The sequence below is a fragment of the Salmo salar genome, chromosome 19, assembly GCF_965601325.2.
Source record: "Salmo salar chromosome 19, fSalSal1, whole genome shotgun sequence".
NCBI classification, from domain to species: domain Eukaryota; kingdom Metazoa; phylum Chordata; class Actinopteri; order Salmoniformes; family Salmonidae; genus Salmo; species Salmo salar.
The window spans coordinates 66,326,189-66,344,826 of NC_138309.1; the positions used below are offsets into that span (position 1 = coordinate 66,326,189).

General features: G+C 40.9%; 1 protein-coding gene across 1 annotated transcript in view; it reads left to right on the top strand.

The window, feature by feature from the left end:
- Positions 1-2,504: 2,504 nt before the first annotated feature.
- The window catches only part of lrp2b (low density lipoprotein receptor-related protein 2b), a 125,649-nt gene continuing 109,515 nt past the window's right edge, over positions 2,505-18,638 (top strand). The window contains exons 1-9 of the mRNA XM_014158653.3: positions 2,505-2,717; positions 4,072-4,182; positions 4,953-5,075; positions 10,714-10,830; positions 13,306-13,416; positions 14,042-14,158; positions 14,840-14,956; positions 15,535-15,678; positions 17,113-17,229. Of these exons, the coding sequence (XP_014014128.2) occupies positions 2,651-2,717; positions 4,072-4,182; positions 4,953-5,075; positions 10,714-10,830; positions 13,306-13,416; positions 14,042-14,158; positions 14,840-14,956; positions 15,535-15,678; positions 17,113-17,229 (1,024 nt within the window). The 5' untranslated portion in view covers positions 2,505-2,650. The remainder of the gene's footprint in view (positions 2,718-4,071; positions 4,183-4,952; positions 5,076-10,713; positions 10,831-13,305; positions 13,417-14,041; positions 14,159-14,839; positions 14,957-15,534; positions 15,679-17,112; positions 17,230-18,638) is intronic.

The window sequence follows — 18,638 nt, forward strand, 5'->3', positions numbered from 1 at the left end:
CTGCGTTTGGTTATTAATTCAGACATACAGAGTTGTGTGTTTCTGTACATAATGGAATTTAATAGTGTATCATATTGCAAATATGTAATGAGTGCTGTCAGGAAGCAGTTCTGTATTTTAAGATGAACACAAGCACCCCCTGAAATTGGGCTTTCGCTTTATCCCAACCGCTCCGAAAGGCATGTATAGGCGACACTTTGGAGCTTGGGGCTGCCACACTGGACCCCCGTGGAGCAGTTACTGGGGGGTCAGGTGCCTTGCTCAAGCGCGCAATGGCATCTAGGATTTTTAATAACACTTGTGAATAATGTCTGTAAAGGTACATGCTTCCATCTTAGAAATGTGTTTAAAATTATGCTTAGGTGGAATTATTAGTATTTCTGTAAAAAATAGCCTGTGGGTACATAACCGAGGCTACGTTTGAGGTCAGCAGGGGAGTTTGTAAAGGTTTCCAGATTTCTCCCTCCCTCTACCTTCTGACGTCTCAGATTTGATATCTATTCGTATCCCCAAATTCTTGTTTTTCCAATGTGTCTTTGTAACTATGTTTATGGTAGGTCTTTGGGAAAAAGTCATGCTTCGTCAGATTTCAGCATGATTTCAGATTGTTTTTAGATAAAAGTAACATTGCTCTCATAAAATGTATTACCTTGAGCACCACAGATATATCAACCCAATGTTATTTGTGAGAATTGCTCCATTGTTAAATATTTTGTTGTTGACCCACTCTTTGATGGTAGTCGTGGCCAAAGGTTTTGAGAATGACACAAATATACATTTTCACAGTCTGCTGCCTCAGTTTGTATGATGTCAATTTGCATATACTCCAGAATGTTATGAAGAGTGATCAGATGAATTGCAATTAATTGCAAAGTCCCTCTTTGCCATGCAAATGAACTGAATCCCCAAAAAACATTTCCACTGCATTTCAGCCCTGCCACAAAAGGACCAGCTGACAACATGTCAGTGATTCTCTCGTTAACACGTGTGAGTGTTGACGAGGACAAGTCTGGAGATCACTCTGTCATGCTGATTGAGTTCGAATAACAGACTGGAAGCTTCAGAAGGAGGGTGGTGCTTGGAATCATTGTTCTTCCTCTGTCAACCATGGTTACCTGCAAGGAAACACGTGCCGTCATCATTGCTTTGCACAAAAAGGGCTTTACAGGCAAGGATATTGCTGCCAGTAAGATTGCACCTAAATCAACCATTTATCGGATCATCAACAACTTCAAGGAGAGCGGTTCAATTGTTGTGTAGAAGGCTTCAGGGCGCCCAAGAAAGTCCAGCAAGCGCCAGGACCGTCTCCTAAAGTTGATTCAGCTGCGGGATCGGGGCACCACCAGTACAGAGCTTGCTCAGGAATGGCAGCAGGCAGGTGTGAGTGCATCTGCACGCACGGTGAGGCGAAGACTTTTGTAGGATGGCCTGGTGTCAAAAAGGGCAGCAAAGAAGCCCCTTCTCTCCAGGAAAAATATCAGGGACAGACTGATATTCTGCAACAGGTACAGGAATTGGACTGCTGAGGACTGGGGTAAAGTCATTTTCTCTGATGAATCCCCTTTCCGATTGTTTGGGGCATCCAGAAAAAAGCTTGTCCGGAGAAGACAAGGTGAGCGCTACCATCAGTCCTGTGTCATGCCAACAGTAAAGCATCCTGAGACCATTCATGTTTGGGGTTGCTTCTCAGCCAAGGGAGTGGGCTCACTCACAATTTTTCCTAAGAACACAGCCATGAATTAAGAATGGTACCAACACATCCTCCCAGAGCAACTTCTCCCAACCATCCAGGAACAGTTTGGTAACGAACAATGCCTTTTCCAGCATGATGGAGCACCTTGCCATAAGGCAAAAGTGATAACTAAGTGGCTCGGGGAACAAAACATCGATATTTTGGGTCCATAGCCAGGAAACTCCCCAGACCTTAATCCCATTGAGAACTTGTGGTCAATCCTCAAGAGGCGGGTGGACAAACAAAAACCCACAAATTCTGACAAACTCCAAGCATTGATTATGCAAGAATGGGCTGCCATCAGTCAGGATGTGGCCCAGAAGTTAATTGACAGCATGCCAGGGCAGATTGCAGAGGTCTTGAAAAAGAAGGGTCAACACTGCAAATATTGACTCTTTGCATCAACTTCATGTAATTGTCAATAAAAGCCTTTGACACTTATGAAATGCTTGTAATTATACTTCAGTATTCCATAGTAACATCTGACAAAAATATCTAAAGACTGTGAAAATTAATATTTGTGTCATTCTCAAAACTTTTGGCCACGACTGTAGTTAAAAATGGGTCTTGATTGGTGTGATCTGATCTTTCAAAACCAGGATGAAAAGAACAATTCCTGTCTTCCTGTTGCACAACAATGACTGGGGATGTTTTCTTGCTGATGTGGACAACATCTCCACCAGTACAAGTTAATCTTAGATGAATTTCATGTAAAAGAGAGTCATAAAAAGCTGTGTACTTCAAATTGGACCCTATGTCATTTGGGTTTCGAAAACTTCATCCAAAAGACACTCTGGTTTACACTGGGCTTAGAGGGAAGATAGGTGATAGTTAAGATTGAGTATGAATCAATTTTGTTCATCATACTAATTTATACCCAAACAAAAAAAGAGAGTATTGATTAAAGGGTGCTTGAAGATGGACCTCTTAGGTCTAAATGTTCTGTCTCTCTTACTGCTCTCTCAAGGAATTCAGCTTACTCAAGGTATGTATGATTTGAAAAAAAGGACGTGTCTATTACTGTTTGTTTTAATTTACTTTAATAAATTGTTATAGTAGACGTATTGCATTTATGGCACAGAGATAATGCAATATTTTAGTTTTATTGAATTTATTGAATCATTGTCTTTCTACATGATTTGAAAAGTGTCCTCTTAGTTGAACAGTTAGGTGTTCAATATGCTTTCCAGAATGCAACGTGCAGCCAAATGCCCAAAGCCCCAAACATAAAAAAAGATTAGTTTTTACCACAGGTCTAACCAAGATCCATAGGTGTGCTGACCTTATTCTATTATACCACAGGTTCCTTCAGCAAAGAATGTCATGAGTTATAATGTGCAATCGTGTAGACATGTTAAGTTTAGAATTGTAGGGGGATCCAAATATGTTTTGAAACATTTCTTGGTTGTTATTTTTATAGACAAACAGTATGAATCGTTAGATTTACTAAAAACTGCACACATTTTGATTTATATGAATGTTAGATATGTCTGCTCTAGAGCTGCGCACATTTAGATTTATCTGAATGTAAAATATATCTGCTTTAGAGCTCAACAGGTTAAAGAAGTCATGAAATTATTGTTTTTTAAAACGGAGTAGCTGATTGATTATCAATATGTATGAAGATGTATTTCCTTTGAAAAGTATTACATGATGACATGATTTGGTCATCTAAAACCAGCTATATGATCAAGGACTCATCTCTCATGAGTTTCAAGGTCATAGGATGTGCCCTGACTGCATTTATGGGCAATAATTAACTCTATTTTTAAAGGTCCGTCACATGCGGTAGGGTTCACAGGCCGTACAAAGTAGACGAAACAGTAGCTGTAGTTGTCATAAACATTGTTACTTATTGTTCAGGGAAACAGTAAAATGTTATTTTTTTCTAGCAAATTCTACCAGATGAAGAGATTCAAAGATATGTTATTAACAGATAGTCCATCTCAATGTCAGTTTTGTTCAAATGCACTGAAGACTATCATTTGTTTCCTTCACATCATGTCATTTTGTCTATCGAAAAGTACAACATATATATCATTAGTATCAAGACATGAAATGATAAAGGTTCGCTAGTTCTGTAGACTATCCAGGAGTGTACAATTTGATATTCTAATGGTTTAGATAAGTGATGGGGTGGGGGGGAGGGTCACAAAAAAAATCTGAACTCATCATGAGGGGCCGCAGTGGCTTGCGGGTCTGCGTACCCACATCCATAACCACACGTGCAGTCAGAGCTGGCCCTAGCCTTTTGGGGGCCCTAAGCTATTTATTTTTTTAACAAGTCGCAGTTACCACACTAACTGTGCTACTGACCGCTGAACTCTCTTTTTTTGAAGGCCAATGTGACAGTGGTAAGTTTCAGTGTGACAACGGTCAGTGCATTGACTTAGACTGGAGGTGCGATGGAACCAAGGACTGCACAGATGACTCTGATGAGCTCAATTGTCGTGAGTATCACCGGTACCATGATCTTGGAATTCCTTATACTGTACATGGCTTCAGGTTTTCTCTTATACATATTGAACATGATGCTAACTGTACCAGATCAAATTCAATTCAAATTTGATTGAGTGTATTTGAAAACGCCAGGCACTGGGTTATAGGTTTTGATTGAATAGTTCCCTATGCATAACTTGTCCTGGGCCTTATTCATGAAGCATCACAGAGTAGGATCAGGTCTTCTCTGTCCATATAATCTTCGTATCAGGGCACAAGGCGAGACCCAGATGGAGACATAGGAGGCAGATGGTTAGAGTCCAAGATGTTTATTAACAATCCAAAAGGGGTAGGCAAGAGAATGGTCATGGACAGGCAAAAGGTCAAAACCAGTTCAAAGTTCCAGAGGTACAGAATGGCAAGCAGGCTTGAGGTCAGGGCAGGCAGAATGGTCAGGCAGGCGGGAATGGAGTCCAGAAAAACAGGCAAAGGTCAAAACCAGGAGGACTAGTAGAAGATAATAAAAAGGCAGGAGCACGGGAAAAACACGCTGGTTGACTTGAACATACAAGACGAACTGACACAGAGAGACAGGAAACACAGGGATAAATACACCAGGGAAAATAAGCGACACCTGGAGGGGGTGGAGACAATCACAAGGACAGGTGAAACAGATCAGGGTGTGACACTTTGCCATTGTAATCTAAAAGGGAAAACTGATCCTACATCATATTCTGAGATGCTTTGTGAATATGGGCCCTTGTGTATTTCTGTGTGGCAGCACCTCCATCCTGTAGCTCCCAGCAGTTCAAGTGTGTGACGGGAGGCGAGTGTATCTCCCTCCAGTTTGTCTGCGATGGGGAGGAGGACTGCACTGACGGCTCAGACGAACAGAGAACCTGCAGTACGTACAAGTTCACAAGGCTTCACTTTGGGTTACATGGGGTGCCAGTTTCCTCTGGATATCACTCACTTAAGACCAACATTTTACTCTGAGACGCTTTATACATCCAGGCCCTGACCTCACACAGTTTGGTCTAATCTCAACCTGGTCTCAGAGAATGTCATATTATTCTGTACATAAATCTGAGACACTCCATTAAGTATGATATGTTACGTTTTGTATGGTATGCATTCATTTGTGTATGTCCATCAGCCATTTTGTATGATAAGTTACGAATGAGCAAAACGTGTTATATGCTATGAATTTGAAAACCGTACAATATGTTACGAATTTGCAAAATGTATGGGGGTGTTACACTTGCATCACAATTTCATATCAAGTGTCAGGAGTAATGTATCTTACAATTTGACTTTATTTAAAAATAACAGGGCAGCAGAGTTTCTGCATCTCAACAGCTCAAATATTCTCAAATGTAGTAATGTCTTATTCCTGGGGATTAAGACAAAGCTGTTGCATATCTCCCTCAATGTTTAGAATCCTGAGGTAAAATGTGTTTGTATTGGATATTCAGTTTTCTCTCATCAATAGCTATTGAACCAAGCATGCCATGACTATGAAAATGGTAAATGCTGAATCAGGGGTGGATGGAGAAAAATACACTGTAAAAAAAAGATAAAATGTTGCTTTCAACCTTCAATAGCTCTTGAACAAAGCATGCCATGACTATGCAAAAAAAAATATGTTTACATGGTACTGTACATATATAATATATGTACAGTACCAGTCAAAAGTTTGGACACATCTACTCATTCCAGGGTGTTTCTTTATTTTTACTATTTTCTACATTGCCCTATTTGGTAAAAGACCAAGTCCATATTATGGCAAGAACAGCTCAAATAAGCAAATTGAAACGAAAGTCCATCATGACTTTAAGACATGAAGGTCAGTCAATATGGAAAATTGCAAGAACTTTGAAAGTTTCTTCAAGTGCAGTAGCAAAAACCATCAAGCGCTATGATGAAACTGGCTCTTATGAGTACCGCCACAGGAAAGGAAGACCAAGAGTTACCTCTGCTGCAGAGGATAAGTTCATTAGAGTTACCAGCCTCAGAAATTGCCGCCCAAATAAATACTTCACAGAGTTCAAGTAACAGACACATCTCAACATCAACTGTTCAGAGGAGCCTGTGAATCAGGCCTCCATGGTCAAATTGCTGCAAAGAAACCACTACTAAAGGACACCAAAAAGAAGAAGAGACTTGCTTGGGCCAAGAAACACGAGTAATGGACATTAGACCAGTGGAAATCTGTCCTTTGGTCTGCTGAGTCCAAATTTGAGATTTTTGGTTTCAACCGCTGTGTCTTTGTGAGACGCAGAGTAGGTGAATGGATGATCACCGCATGTGTGGTTCCCACCATGAAGCATAGAGGTGGAGGTCTGCTATGTGGCGGTGCTTTGCTGGTGACACTGTGATTTATTTAGAATTCAAGGCACACTTAACCAGCATGGCTACCACAGCAGCGATACGCCATCTCATCTGGTTTGCGCTTAGTGGGACTATCATTTGTTTTTCTACAGACCAATGACCCAACACACCTTCAGGCTGTGTAAGGGCTATTTGACCAAGAAGGAGAGTGATGGAGTGCTGCATCAGATGACCTTTCCTCCACAATCACCCGACCTCAACCCAATTGAGATGGTTTGGAATGAGTTGGACCGCAGAGTGAAGGAAAAGCAGCCAACAAGTGCTCAGCATATGTGGTAACTCCTTCAAGACTGTTGGAAAAGCATTCCAGGTGAAGCTGGTTGAGAGAATGCCAAGAGTGTGCAAAGCTGTCATCAAGGCAAAGGGTGGCTACTTTGAAGAATCTAAAATATAGACTATATTTTGATTTGTTTGGCACTTTTTGGTTACTACATGATTCCATATGTGTTATTTCATAGTGTTGATAACTTAACTATTTTTCTACAACGTAGAAAATAGTCAACATTTTTTACTGGTACTGTATATGATATATAAAAACTAAATTTGAATTGGAAAAAAAAAAATGGATTTTTGTCCATCCTCCCATGATTCTGAATATATTATTTTCATAGTCATGTCACGATTTGTGTAAGAGCTGTTGAAGATTGAAAGCAAAAAAATGAACAAAAAAAGATGTTACAAAAAAGAAAAAGCCGTGGAGTTTTGTACATTCTCCCTTGATTCTGAACTTGTCATTTTCATAGTCATGTCATGCTTTGTTTAAGACTATTGAAGATTGAAATCCGAAATCGTATTATTTACAAAAATTTATGAAAAGAGTCTGAATATTTCTCCATCCACCCTTGATTCATAATATACCATCTTCATAGTTATGGCATGCTTGGTTCAATCGCTATTGACGAGAGATACCGAATATCCACGGAATATCAAATATAAAACTAAGTTTACCCTGGTGTAAATGCATTTGGAAGTAATCAATCCCATTGACTTTTTCCACATTTTGTTATGTTACAGCCTTATTCTAAAAATGATTACATCATTGTTTTCCCCCATTATCTACACACAATACCCGATAATGACAAAGCAAAAATAGGTTTTTAGAAAATTTTACAAAATGATGAAAAAAAATATTCAACTGAAATATTTACATAAGTATTCAGACCCTTTAATCAGTACTTTGTTGAAACACCATTGGCAACGATTACAGCCTCGAGTCTTCTTGGGTATTACGCTACAAGCTTGGCACACCTATTTTTGGGGAGTTACTCCCATTCTTCTCTGCAGATCCTATAAAGCTCTGTCAGGTTGGATGGGGAGCGACACTGCACAGCTATTTTCAGGTCTCTCCAGAGATGTTCGATCGGGTTCCAGTCCAGGTTCTGGCTGGGCCACTCAAGGACATTCAGAGACTTGTCCCAAAGCCACTCCTGCGTTGTCTGGCTGAGTGTTTAGGGTTGTTATCCTGTTGGAAGGTGAACCTTTGCCCCAGTCTGAGGTCGTGAGCGCTCTGGAGCAGGTCTTCATCAAGGATCACTTTTTACTTTGCTCCGTTCATCTTTCCCTCGATCCTGACTAGTCTCCCAGTCCCTGCTGCTGAAAAACATTGCCCCGTCATGAGGATGCCAGCACCATGCTTCACCGTAGCGATGGTGCCAGGTTTCCTCCAGAGGTGATGCTTGGCACCTGGGCCAAAGCGTCAAAATGTACATGGGCAATCTTGGTTTCATCAGACCAGAGAATCTTGTTTCTCAGGGTCTGAGAGTACTTTACGTGCCTTCTGGCAAACTCCAAGCGGGCTATCATGTGCCTTTTACTGAAGAGTGGCTTCCGTCTAGCCACTACCATAAAAGCCTGATTGGTGGAGTGCTGCAGAGATGGTTGTCGTTCTGGAAGGTTATCCCATCTCCACAGAGGAACTCTGGAGCTCTGTCAGAGTGACCATCTGGTTCTTGGTCACCTCCCTGACCAAGGCCCTTCTCCCCCAATTGCTCAGTTTGGCCAGGGGGCCAGCTCTAGGAAGAGTCTTGGTGGTTCCGAACATCTTCCATTAAAGAATGATGGAGGCCACTGTGTTCTTGGGGACCGTCAATGCTACAGACATTTATTGGTAACCTTCTCCAGATCTGTGCCTCGACACAGTCCTGCCTGTGAGCTCTACGGACAATTCCTTCGACCTCATGGCTTGGTTTTTGCTCTGACATGCATTGTCATCTGTAGGACCTTATATAGACAGGTGTGTGCCTTTCCAAATCATGTCCAATCAATTAAATTTACCACAGGTGGACTCCAATCAAGTTGTAGAGACATCTCAAGGATGATCAATGGAAATAGGATGCACCTGTACTCAATTTCGAGTCTCATACCAAAGGGTCTGAATATTTCTGTAAATGAGATATTTCTGTTTTTTAGAATAAGGCTTTAATGTAACAAAATGTGGAAAAAGGGAAGGGGTCTGAATACTTCCTGAATGCACTGTATATACTAAACAATAATATAAATGCAACATGTAAAGTGTTTCATGAGCTGAAATAAAAGATCCCAGAAAATGTACATGGGCAAAAAAAGCGTATTTCTCTCTCAAATTCTGTGCACAAATGTGTTTACATCCCTGGTAGGGAATATTTCTCCTTTGCCAAGATAATCCATCCACCTAACAGGTGTGGCATATAAATAAGCTAATTAAACAGCATGATCATTACACATTTTGCTGGGGACAATAAAAGTCCACTCTAAAATGTGCAGTTTTGTCATACAACACAATGCCACAGATGTCTCAAGTTTTAAGGGAGTGTGCAGTTGGCATGCTGACTGCAGGAATGTCCACCAGAGCTGTTGCCAGAGAATTGAATGTTCATTTCTCTATTATAAGCCGCCTCCAACGTTGTTTTAAAGAATTTGGGAGTACGTCCAACCAGCGTCACAACCACAGACCACGTGTATGGCTTTGTGTGGACAAACGGATTGCTGATGTCAACAGAATTCCCCATGGTGGCGGTGGGCTATGGTATGGAAAGGCATAAGCTACGGACAATGAACACAATTGCATTTTATCAATGGAAATTTGAATGCATAGAGATATCGTGACGAGATCCTGAGGCCCATTGTCGTGCCATTTATCCGCCTCAATCACCTCATGTTTCAGCATGATAATGAACGGCCCCATGTCGCAAGGATCTGTACACAATTCCTGGAAGCTGAAAATGTCGCAGATGTTCCATGGCCTGCATATTCAACTATGGGTTGTCATGTATGACAGAGTGTTCCAGTCCCCGCCAATATCCAGCAACTTCACACAGCCATTGAAGAAGTGTGGGACAAAATTCCACATGCCATAATCAACAGCTTGATCAACTCTATGTGAAGGAGATGTGTCGCGCTGCATGAGGCAATGGTGGTCACAGCAGATACTGACTGGTTTTCTGATCCACAACCCTACCTTTTTGTTAAGGTATCTGTGACCAACAGATGCATACCTGTATTCGCAGTCATGCGAAATCCATAGATTAGGGCCTAACTCATTTATTTAAATTGACTGATTTCCTTATATGAACTGTAACCCAGTAAAATCTTTGAAATTGTTGCATGTTACGTTTCAATTTTTGTTTAATAATGCCTTGCCCCCAAAATAAGATATTAGTCTCCCGTGTGGCGCAGTGGTCTAAGGCACCGCATCGCAGTGCTACAGATCTGTGTTCGATCCCGGGCTGTGTTGCAGCCGGCCACGACCGGGAGACCCATCATGCGGGGCACAGTTGGCCCAGCGTCGTCCGGGTAAGGGGAGGGTTTGGCCGGCTGGGATGTCTTTGTCCCATCACGCTCTAGCTACTCCTTGTGGCACGCCTGGCTTCCGGGTTAAGCGAGCCTGGCTTCCGGGTTAAGTGAGTGTGTCAAGAAGCAGTGCGGCTTGGCGGGGTCGTGTTTCGGAGGATGCATTGCTCTCATCCTTCGTGTCTCACAAATCTGTATGGGTGTTGCAATGATGGGACAAGACTGTAACTACCAATTGGGGAGAAAAAGGGTGTAAAAAGTACCAATAAATAAAATAAGACATTAACAATAAAGTGACGGGAATGTGAATTTCCTCCTGATCCATTTGACATTACATTGACATACCTTATGATTTCTGTGCTCGTGTTCTCCTACGTTTTCAGGAGAGCAGACTTGTGGACCACACCAGTTCACGTGCCAGGAGGGTCAGTGTATTCCCAAAGTGTACCGATGTGACCGTGTGAAGGATTGCCTGGACAACTCTGATGAGAACAACTGCAGTAAGAATTTTAAATCCACATTCCTTAATAAGATTGGTCTGTAGTTTACGGTTCTTTAAAACTTGTCTGGTTAATTTGCGGTAGATCATTTCTGCTGCTAGCAGAGGTTGTGGGCATTTGTCTATTTTGACGATAACACATGTTCACATGATTGAGTGTTATTAGTAGATGCTTGTGATTTACTGTATGATAGATGTAGGATGTATGTACAGTTGAAGTCGGAAGTTTACATACACCTTAGCCAAATACATTTAAACTCAGTTTTTCACAATTCCTGACATTTAATCCTAGTAAAAATTCCCTGTCTTAGGTCAGTTAGGATCCCCACTTTATTTTAAGAATGTGAAATGTCAAAATAATAGTAGAGAGAAGGATTTATTTCAGCTTTTATTTCTTTCATCACATTCCAAGTGGGTCAGAAGTTTACATACACTCAATTAGTATTTGGCAGCATTGCCTTTAAAAATGTTTAACTTGGGTCAAACATTTCAGGTAGCCTTCCACAAGCTTCCCACAATAAGTTGGGTGAATTATGGCCACTTCCTCCTGACAGAGCTGGTGTAACTGAGTCAGGTTTGTAGGCCTCCTTGCTCGCACACACTTTTTCAGTTCTGCCCACACATTTTCTATGGGATTGAGGTCAGGGCTTTGTGATGGCCACTCCAATACCTTGACTTTGTTGTCCTTAAGCCATTTTGCCACAACTTTGGAAGTATGCGTGGGGTCATTGTCCATTTGGAAGACCCATTTGCGACCAAGCTTTAACTTCCTGACCGATGTCTTGAGATGTTGACTCAATATATCGACATCACTTTCCTAGCTCATGATGCCATTTGTTTTGTGAAGTGCACCAGTCCCTCCTGCTGCAAAGCACCCCCACAACATGATGCTGCCACCCCTGTGCTTCATGGTTGGGATGGTGTTCTTTGGCTTGCAAGCCTCCCTCTTTTTCCTCCAAACATAACGATCGTCATTATTTCCAAACAGTTCTATTTTTGTTTCATCAGACCAGAGGACATTTCTCCAAAAAGTACGATCTTTGTCCCCATGTGCAGTTGCAAACCATAGTCTGGCTTTTTTATGGCGGTTTAGGAGCAGTGGCTTCTTCCTTGCTGTGCGGCCTTTCAGGTTATGTCAATATAGGACTTGTTTTACTGTGGATATAGATACTTTTGTACCTGTTTCCTCCAGCATCTTCTCAAGGTCCTTTGCTCTTGTTCTGGGATTGATTGAAACTTTTCGCACCAAAATACATTCATCTCTAAGAGACAGAATGCGTCTCCTTCCTGAGCGGTATGATGGCTACGTGGTCCCATGATGTTTATATTTGCGTACTATTGTTTGTACAGATGAACATGGTACCTTCAGGCATTTGGAAATTGATGATTTATTTTGATTTTCCCATGATGTCAAGCAAAGAGGCACTGAGTTTAGGTAGGCCTTGAAATACATCCACAGGGACACCTCCAATTGACTCAAATGATGTCAATTAGCCTATCAGAAGCTTCTAAAGCCATGACATCATTTTCTGGAATTTTCCAAGCTGTTTAAAGGCACACTCAACTTAGTGTATGTGAACTTCTGACCCACTGGAATTGTGATCCAGTGAATTATAAGTGAAATAATCTGTCTGTGAACAATTGTTGGAAAAATTACTTGTGTCATGCACAAAGTAGATGTCCTAACCGACTTGCCAAAACTATAGTTTGTTAACAAGACATTTGTGGAGTGGTTGAAAAACAAGTTTTAATGACTCCAACCTAAGTGTATGTAAACTTCCGACTTCAACTGTATGTACTGTATGTTCATAGTGAATGATACTGCAATTTGTGGGATTTGCAAATGTGCAAATTCAGACTGTTCTATTGTATATGGGACTAACTTTACAACCTTTCTTATTAAAAATATAAGAAGCATTCCGGTTTTGTTCCAGCTAGATATGCTTTAGTCACCAAAGGGTTTGATTTTTAATTAGGGGTTATTACGTTGTTAACTCAGATTGCATCTCCTATTACTGGCCACTGTTCATCTTAATGTGGCAATACAGAAGTAGACTTTATTCTCTCTTCCTTTTTTAACAAGAAAGTTGTTAAAGTCTATCATAGTTAAACTATATAATCCTCAGTCACATTGTCACATTTAACTCATTGCTTTGTCACAATTTTGTCCCCACAACCATTTTGAGATCTTGTGAGAAAATGTGCAACATGACAGTCTACCTTATAGCATGAGTGTGTGTGTGTGTGTGTCAGGGTTGGGGTCATCTCAAGTTGAAGTCAGCTAATTCAAGGAGTGATTAAAATACAAATGTTAAAACTTTTGAAGTAAATTGCTTCTCCTTTTCAGTTTATTGAGAATTAATTGAGCACAAATGGCCTTTTCTCAATTATTGAACTATAATTTCAGTTTACTTCCTAAATTGACTGATTTCAATTCGAAATTGACCCCAACCCTTGTGTGTGTGTTATTCTCCAGACTACCCCAGCTGCACTGAGAAAACCTGTGCCAATGGAGCTTGCTACAATAACTCGCAGCACTGCAACGGTCTGCAGAACTGTCGGGACGGCTCAGACGAATCCAACTGCAGTAAGTCAAATGGGTCAGGGGAACCTAACTATACAGCGTCAATAGAGTTAGTTAAATTGAACTTCAGTAGATCTAGAGAGTCTGAAAATTCAACTGAAGATAACCGTCACATAATGGTCTGTTTGAGGGGGTAGTCTTGACCTGAAACACCAAAGACACCTGTGACGTCCTGACCATAGTAAGTTGTTATTTTCTATGATAGAGTAGGTCAGGGCATGCTGTTTGTCCCACTTGTGTTTTGTGGGTGATTATATTTGTGAGTGTGTTTGTTCCTCCTGCGTCACGGTTTGTTGTTCTGTTCCTTCAGTTTATTTTTGTATCGCATCAAGTTTCACAGTCCAATAAATATGTGGAACGAAACCGACGCTGCATTTTGGTCCGATCATTCGAACAGCCGTGACAACACCTAGCAGGATGATAAAATATATGGCCCAATTAAGAAATGATGGTTTGACATAATCAAATAGTCATGCATTTATCCCATTTTTAATGACAATGACAAATGAAGACACAAAATATATACTAAATATATGTCAGGAATATGGGTTGACATAAGATTCATGAATTTATTAAATTTTCCTATATGTCTGCTCTTTTGCTGAGTATATTACATTGTGTCTCTTAGCAACACAGCAATGTCCTCTGCACCAGTTCCAGTGCACCAATGGCTACTGTATCCCCATGTCCTTTATCTGTGACCACTGGGACGACTGCGGGGACAACAGCGATGAGCAAGGCTGTGGTATGAAGCACATAGACCACCCTCGGTTCACAGGATATTCTTACCTCACAACATAAACACGGTGAAGTCCTAAAACATTGGTGTAAATATGTGTTAATCTGAGATTGCTATTTCAAACCTTTGTACCTCTCGCTAAATCAACTCAACAATATCAACCATACAGGATCTAATGGAGGTTTCATCGTGCCTATTGTTATGAGCCCACATGTAAAAATGCTATAGTATACTATGGTATAAATACTATAGTATTCACTGTTGTGTTATTTGTAAACATTACTGTAGTATTCACTATAGTGTTTTTGCGGACATTACTGTAGTATTTACTACAGCGTTATTTTTGCAGATAATACTGTAGTATTTACAAAATGCTATAGTAAACACTGCACATGATCGAGGGATACTACAGTGTGAAGTATAATATTCTTCAGTTTACTACAGTTTACTATAGTAAGTACTGTAGTATTCTATAGTAAACTGTAATATTTTTTCATGTTGGGAGCAGCCATTCAGATTTGATGGCTAGTCATGGCTTTGTTAAATGACAGACAGAAAGACACACACACACACACACACACACACACACACACACACACACACACACACACACACACACACACACACACACACACACACACACACATACACACATTGTATTGTATTGCATCATTTTCTTCCCCTTAGAGTACCAGAGCTGTAGTGGAACTCAGTTCACCTGCCCCAGTGGCCGCTGCATCCCTCAGAGCTGGGTGTGTGATGAGTTCAACGACTGTGGGGACTACAGCGACGAGAACGGATGTGGTGAGAAATTCACTAGGAAATCTTGGACAGTTTATTATGTCACTGACTATGAAGATTGAGACATTGTTGATTTGGAAATCTAAACGGTAATATGTAATAAGTGACAGAGAGGAACATAAAAGAGGAACAAATAACATTGTAGCTGTATGTGTAGCAAAGTAAATATTCTAAGTAGTGGTCATACTAAATGAAGTGAATGGAAACAATGGTTTTTTTTTTAAGCATACTGTTTCGTCAGCCCTAAAACATTGACGAATGAATGAATAAATGATGAATTAATTACATTTTATTTTCATGTCATGTCGTCAGTTGGCAACCCATTCCTTACGGGATTAATTTACACATAAACAAACGTTACAATAATTCAGTGGTAATTCAGTGGTAATTCAGTGTGCGCTGCATAAAGAGTGAAACATAAATCAATACATAATAGTAAATAAGGTTATTCAAGAAATAATTATATTGACATTTTAGTCAAAGCTGAGTGAAATGTATAATTATTGGATAAAAAGAACTGTGCCGTTGAGGCCTACCCAGCAAAAGGTGGTAAATAAAATGTGTTGTCTTTGCTCTTTCAGATAGTAACTCCCGAGACTGTTACCCTGGTGAGTGGCCTTGTCCAGGCTCCTCCATGTGTGTGCCAGTGGGCAAGGTGTGTGATGGCAAACCAGACTGCCCCAGAGGAACAGATGAGACCAACACCACCGCACTGCAAACCTGCAGTGAGTCTCTTCTTCTATCTGACACGTTTTACTACAGGGCACACCTTTGTACTGGGTTTTATGAGGTTAATAATTTGGTCAGCATGACCTTTCTCGAAATGTGTTCGGGACCTGGGCATGGACACAGGCACGCACGCACATACACTCATACTCTTGTATTTATTCGCTCACACAAACACACACGCCAACACACCAGATCAAATACTATTTCAAATATCTCAATTACTTTTACATACATTCGAAGTAAGTATTCAGATATCTTTCATTTGAAAAGACAAGTAGTTTAACATTTCCATGTATTTGGAAATACACTTGGAAAGCTATTTGAAAATGTCAAATACACTGACTCAAATACACTCCCATGCGTTTAACCCAGGTATTTGAAAATAGTATTTAAGTATTTGAATATCCTCTTAAATACAATTTGTGTCGACTATTTGGTTTTTACCAATAACCATTCAAATACGCAAATAAAAGTACTTGTTTTGTGCTGTGTATTTGAAAATACTCAAATACACAGAAAAAGTATTTTCAACACCAGATACATAAAATACACATGTATTTGAACCCAGGTCTGGCACACACACACACACACACACACACACACACACACACACACACACACACACACACACACACACACACACACACACACACACACACACACACACACACACACACACACACACACACACACACACACACACACACACATATATACACACACACACACACACACACACACACACACACACATATACACACACACAAGCGTACATAGTCAGCTCAATGCTGTGTGATGTTAAATTGGGCAGTAAAGCGAAGGTCCTGTGGTCATGCAACAAGACTGTACTCTTGAATGTTTTAATGTTCTTCCAAACTCACCTGTTACGACCGCTGTCGTCACATTTATGGCTTTAACTCTCACCTTCACTTATCCCTTCATCAGCATGTGCTTACACGCTCTTTGTTAAATATTTAACTTTGCACTTTTACTTACAACTACATAAAAATGTCCTCTTTAGTAATTTTACTGATGTTATAGTGTAAGTCATAGGCAGCCAGTAGAAGTTGGATTGTGGACATTCAGAGACAGTTTCCCCCAACAGAGATCAAGCTTAATCATTTTTTAGAATCTCCATTCAACATTCTTCTTAGTTCAGGACTAGGCTTGATCTGCGTCCAGGAAACGGCCCCTCAACGGCTGCTACCCAAATGGTACCCTATTCCCTATTTACTGTGCTACTGGTCAAAAGTAGTGACTATAGGGAATAGGCTGCCATTAGGGATGCACAATCTAAAAGTGTTAAAGTGTTTGAAAACTAAAAGTTTTAGTACAGCATTGGGGGTGTAGTAGATAATATGTCCTGTTGCAGTCCGGCCCATTTCCACCACTAGTTGTATCTAGTTGTTCATCTCGTTCCCCTCTCCCAGGCCTGGACCAGTGCTCAGCGCTGAGCTGTGAGTACCTGTGTCACTTCACCCCACAGGGCGGAGCCTGCTACTGCCCAGATGGCTTCATCGTGGCCAATGACAGCCGCTCCTGTGTGGGTGAGTCTGAGTGTGAACGGTTTGATTGGTGGAAGTAGTAAGGACAGAAACAGCTGAAGAAAGTGAGGAAGGAAACATGGCCGCTAGCAGTGATGTGACAAAAACTATGAATGAACCCACATACATATTACTAAATAGAAACAGATCTAGGCCAGAGAAATTAACAAAAATGACCATTCTTTAACATAGACACACAGAGGTATGTTCTATTCTATTCTATTCAATTCTATTATGTTAGTGTAGGTACAGGTAACTTCCAAAATAACGTAAACACCGACATAAAGTGTCTTAATAGGGCGTTGGGCAACCACGAGCCACCAGAACAGCTTCAATGCACCTTGTCATAGATTCTACAAATGTCCTGAACTCTATTTTGTATTTTTGCCAAGGCATCAGCTGCTCTTCCTGGGGTCCAGCAAAATTAAGGCAGTTTTACCATTTTAAAAACATTACAATACATTCATAACAGATTTCACAACACATTAAGCGTGTGCCCTCAGGACCCTACTCCACTACCACATGACACAAAATCCATGTGTAGGTGTGTGTATAGTCCGTATGTTATCATGTGTGTGTATGCATGTGTCTGTCCCTATGTTTGTGTTGCTTCACAGTCTCCGCTGTTCCATAAGGTGTATTTTTATCCATTTTTTAAATCAAATTTTACTGTTTGCATTAGTTACTTGATGTGGAATAGAATTCCATGTAGTCATGGCTGTATGTAGTACTGTTCGCCTCCCATAGTCTGTTATGGACTTGGGAACTGTGAAGAGACCTCTGGTGGCATGTCTTGTTGGGTATGCATGGGTGTCCGAGCTGTGTGCCAGTAGTTTAAACAGACAGCTCAGAGCATTCAACATGTCAAAACCTCTCACAAATACAAGGTGTGATGAAGTCATTTTCTCCTCCACTTTGAGCCAGGAGAGATTGACATGCATAATATTAATGTTAGCTCTCTGTGTACATCCAAGGGCCAGCCGTGCACCCCTGTTCTAAGCCAATTGCTATTTTCCTGAGTCCCTATTTGTGGCACCTGAACACACGACTGAACAATAGTCCGGGTGCGACAAAGCCATGTTCTGTAGGACCTGCCTTGTTGATAGTGCCGTTAAGAAGGTAGAGCAACACTTTATGATGGACAGACTTCTCCCCATCTTAGCTAGGAGGGATGCGACACCATTCTTCCACAATAAATTCCATAATTTGGTATTTTAATTGATGGTGGTGGAAAACGCTGTCTCAGGCGCCGCTCCAGAATCTCCCATAAGTGTTCAACTGGGTGGAGATCTGGTGACACAAACACATACACACACCCTTCAGACTCCCTATGCTCCTTTGAAAACCTCCTTTCAAAGTCACTGAGATCTCTTCTTCTAGCCACGGTAGCCAAAATAATGGGCAACTAAGCA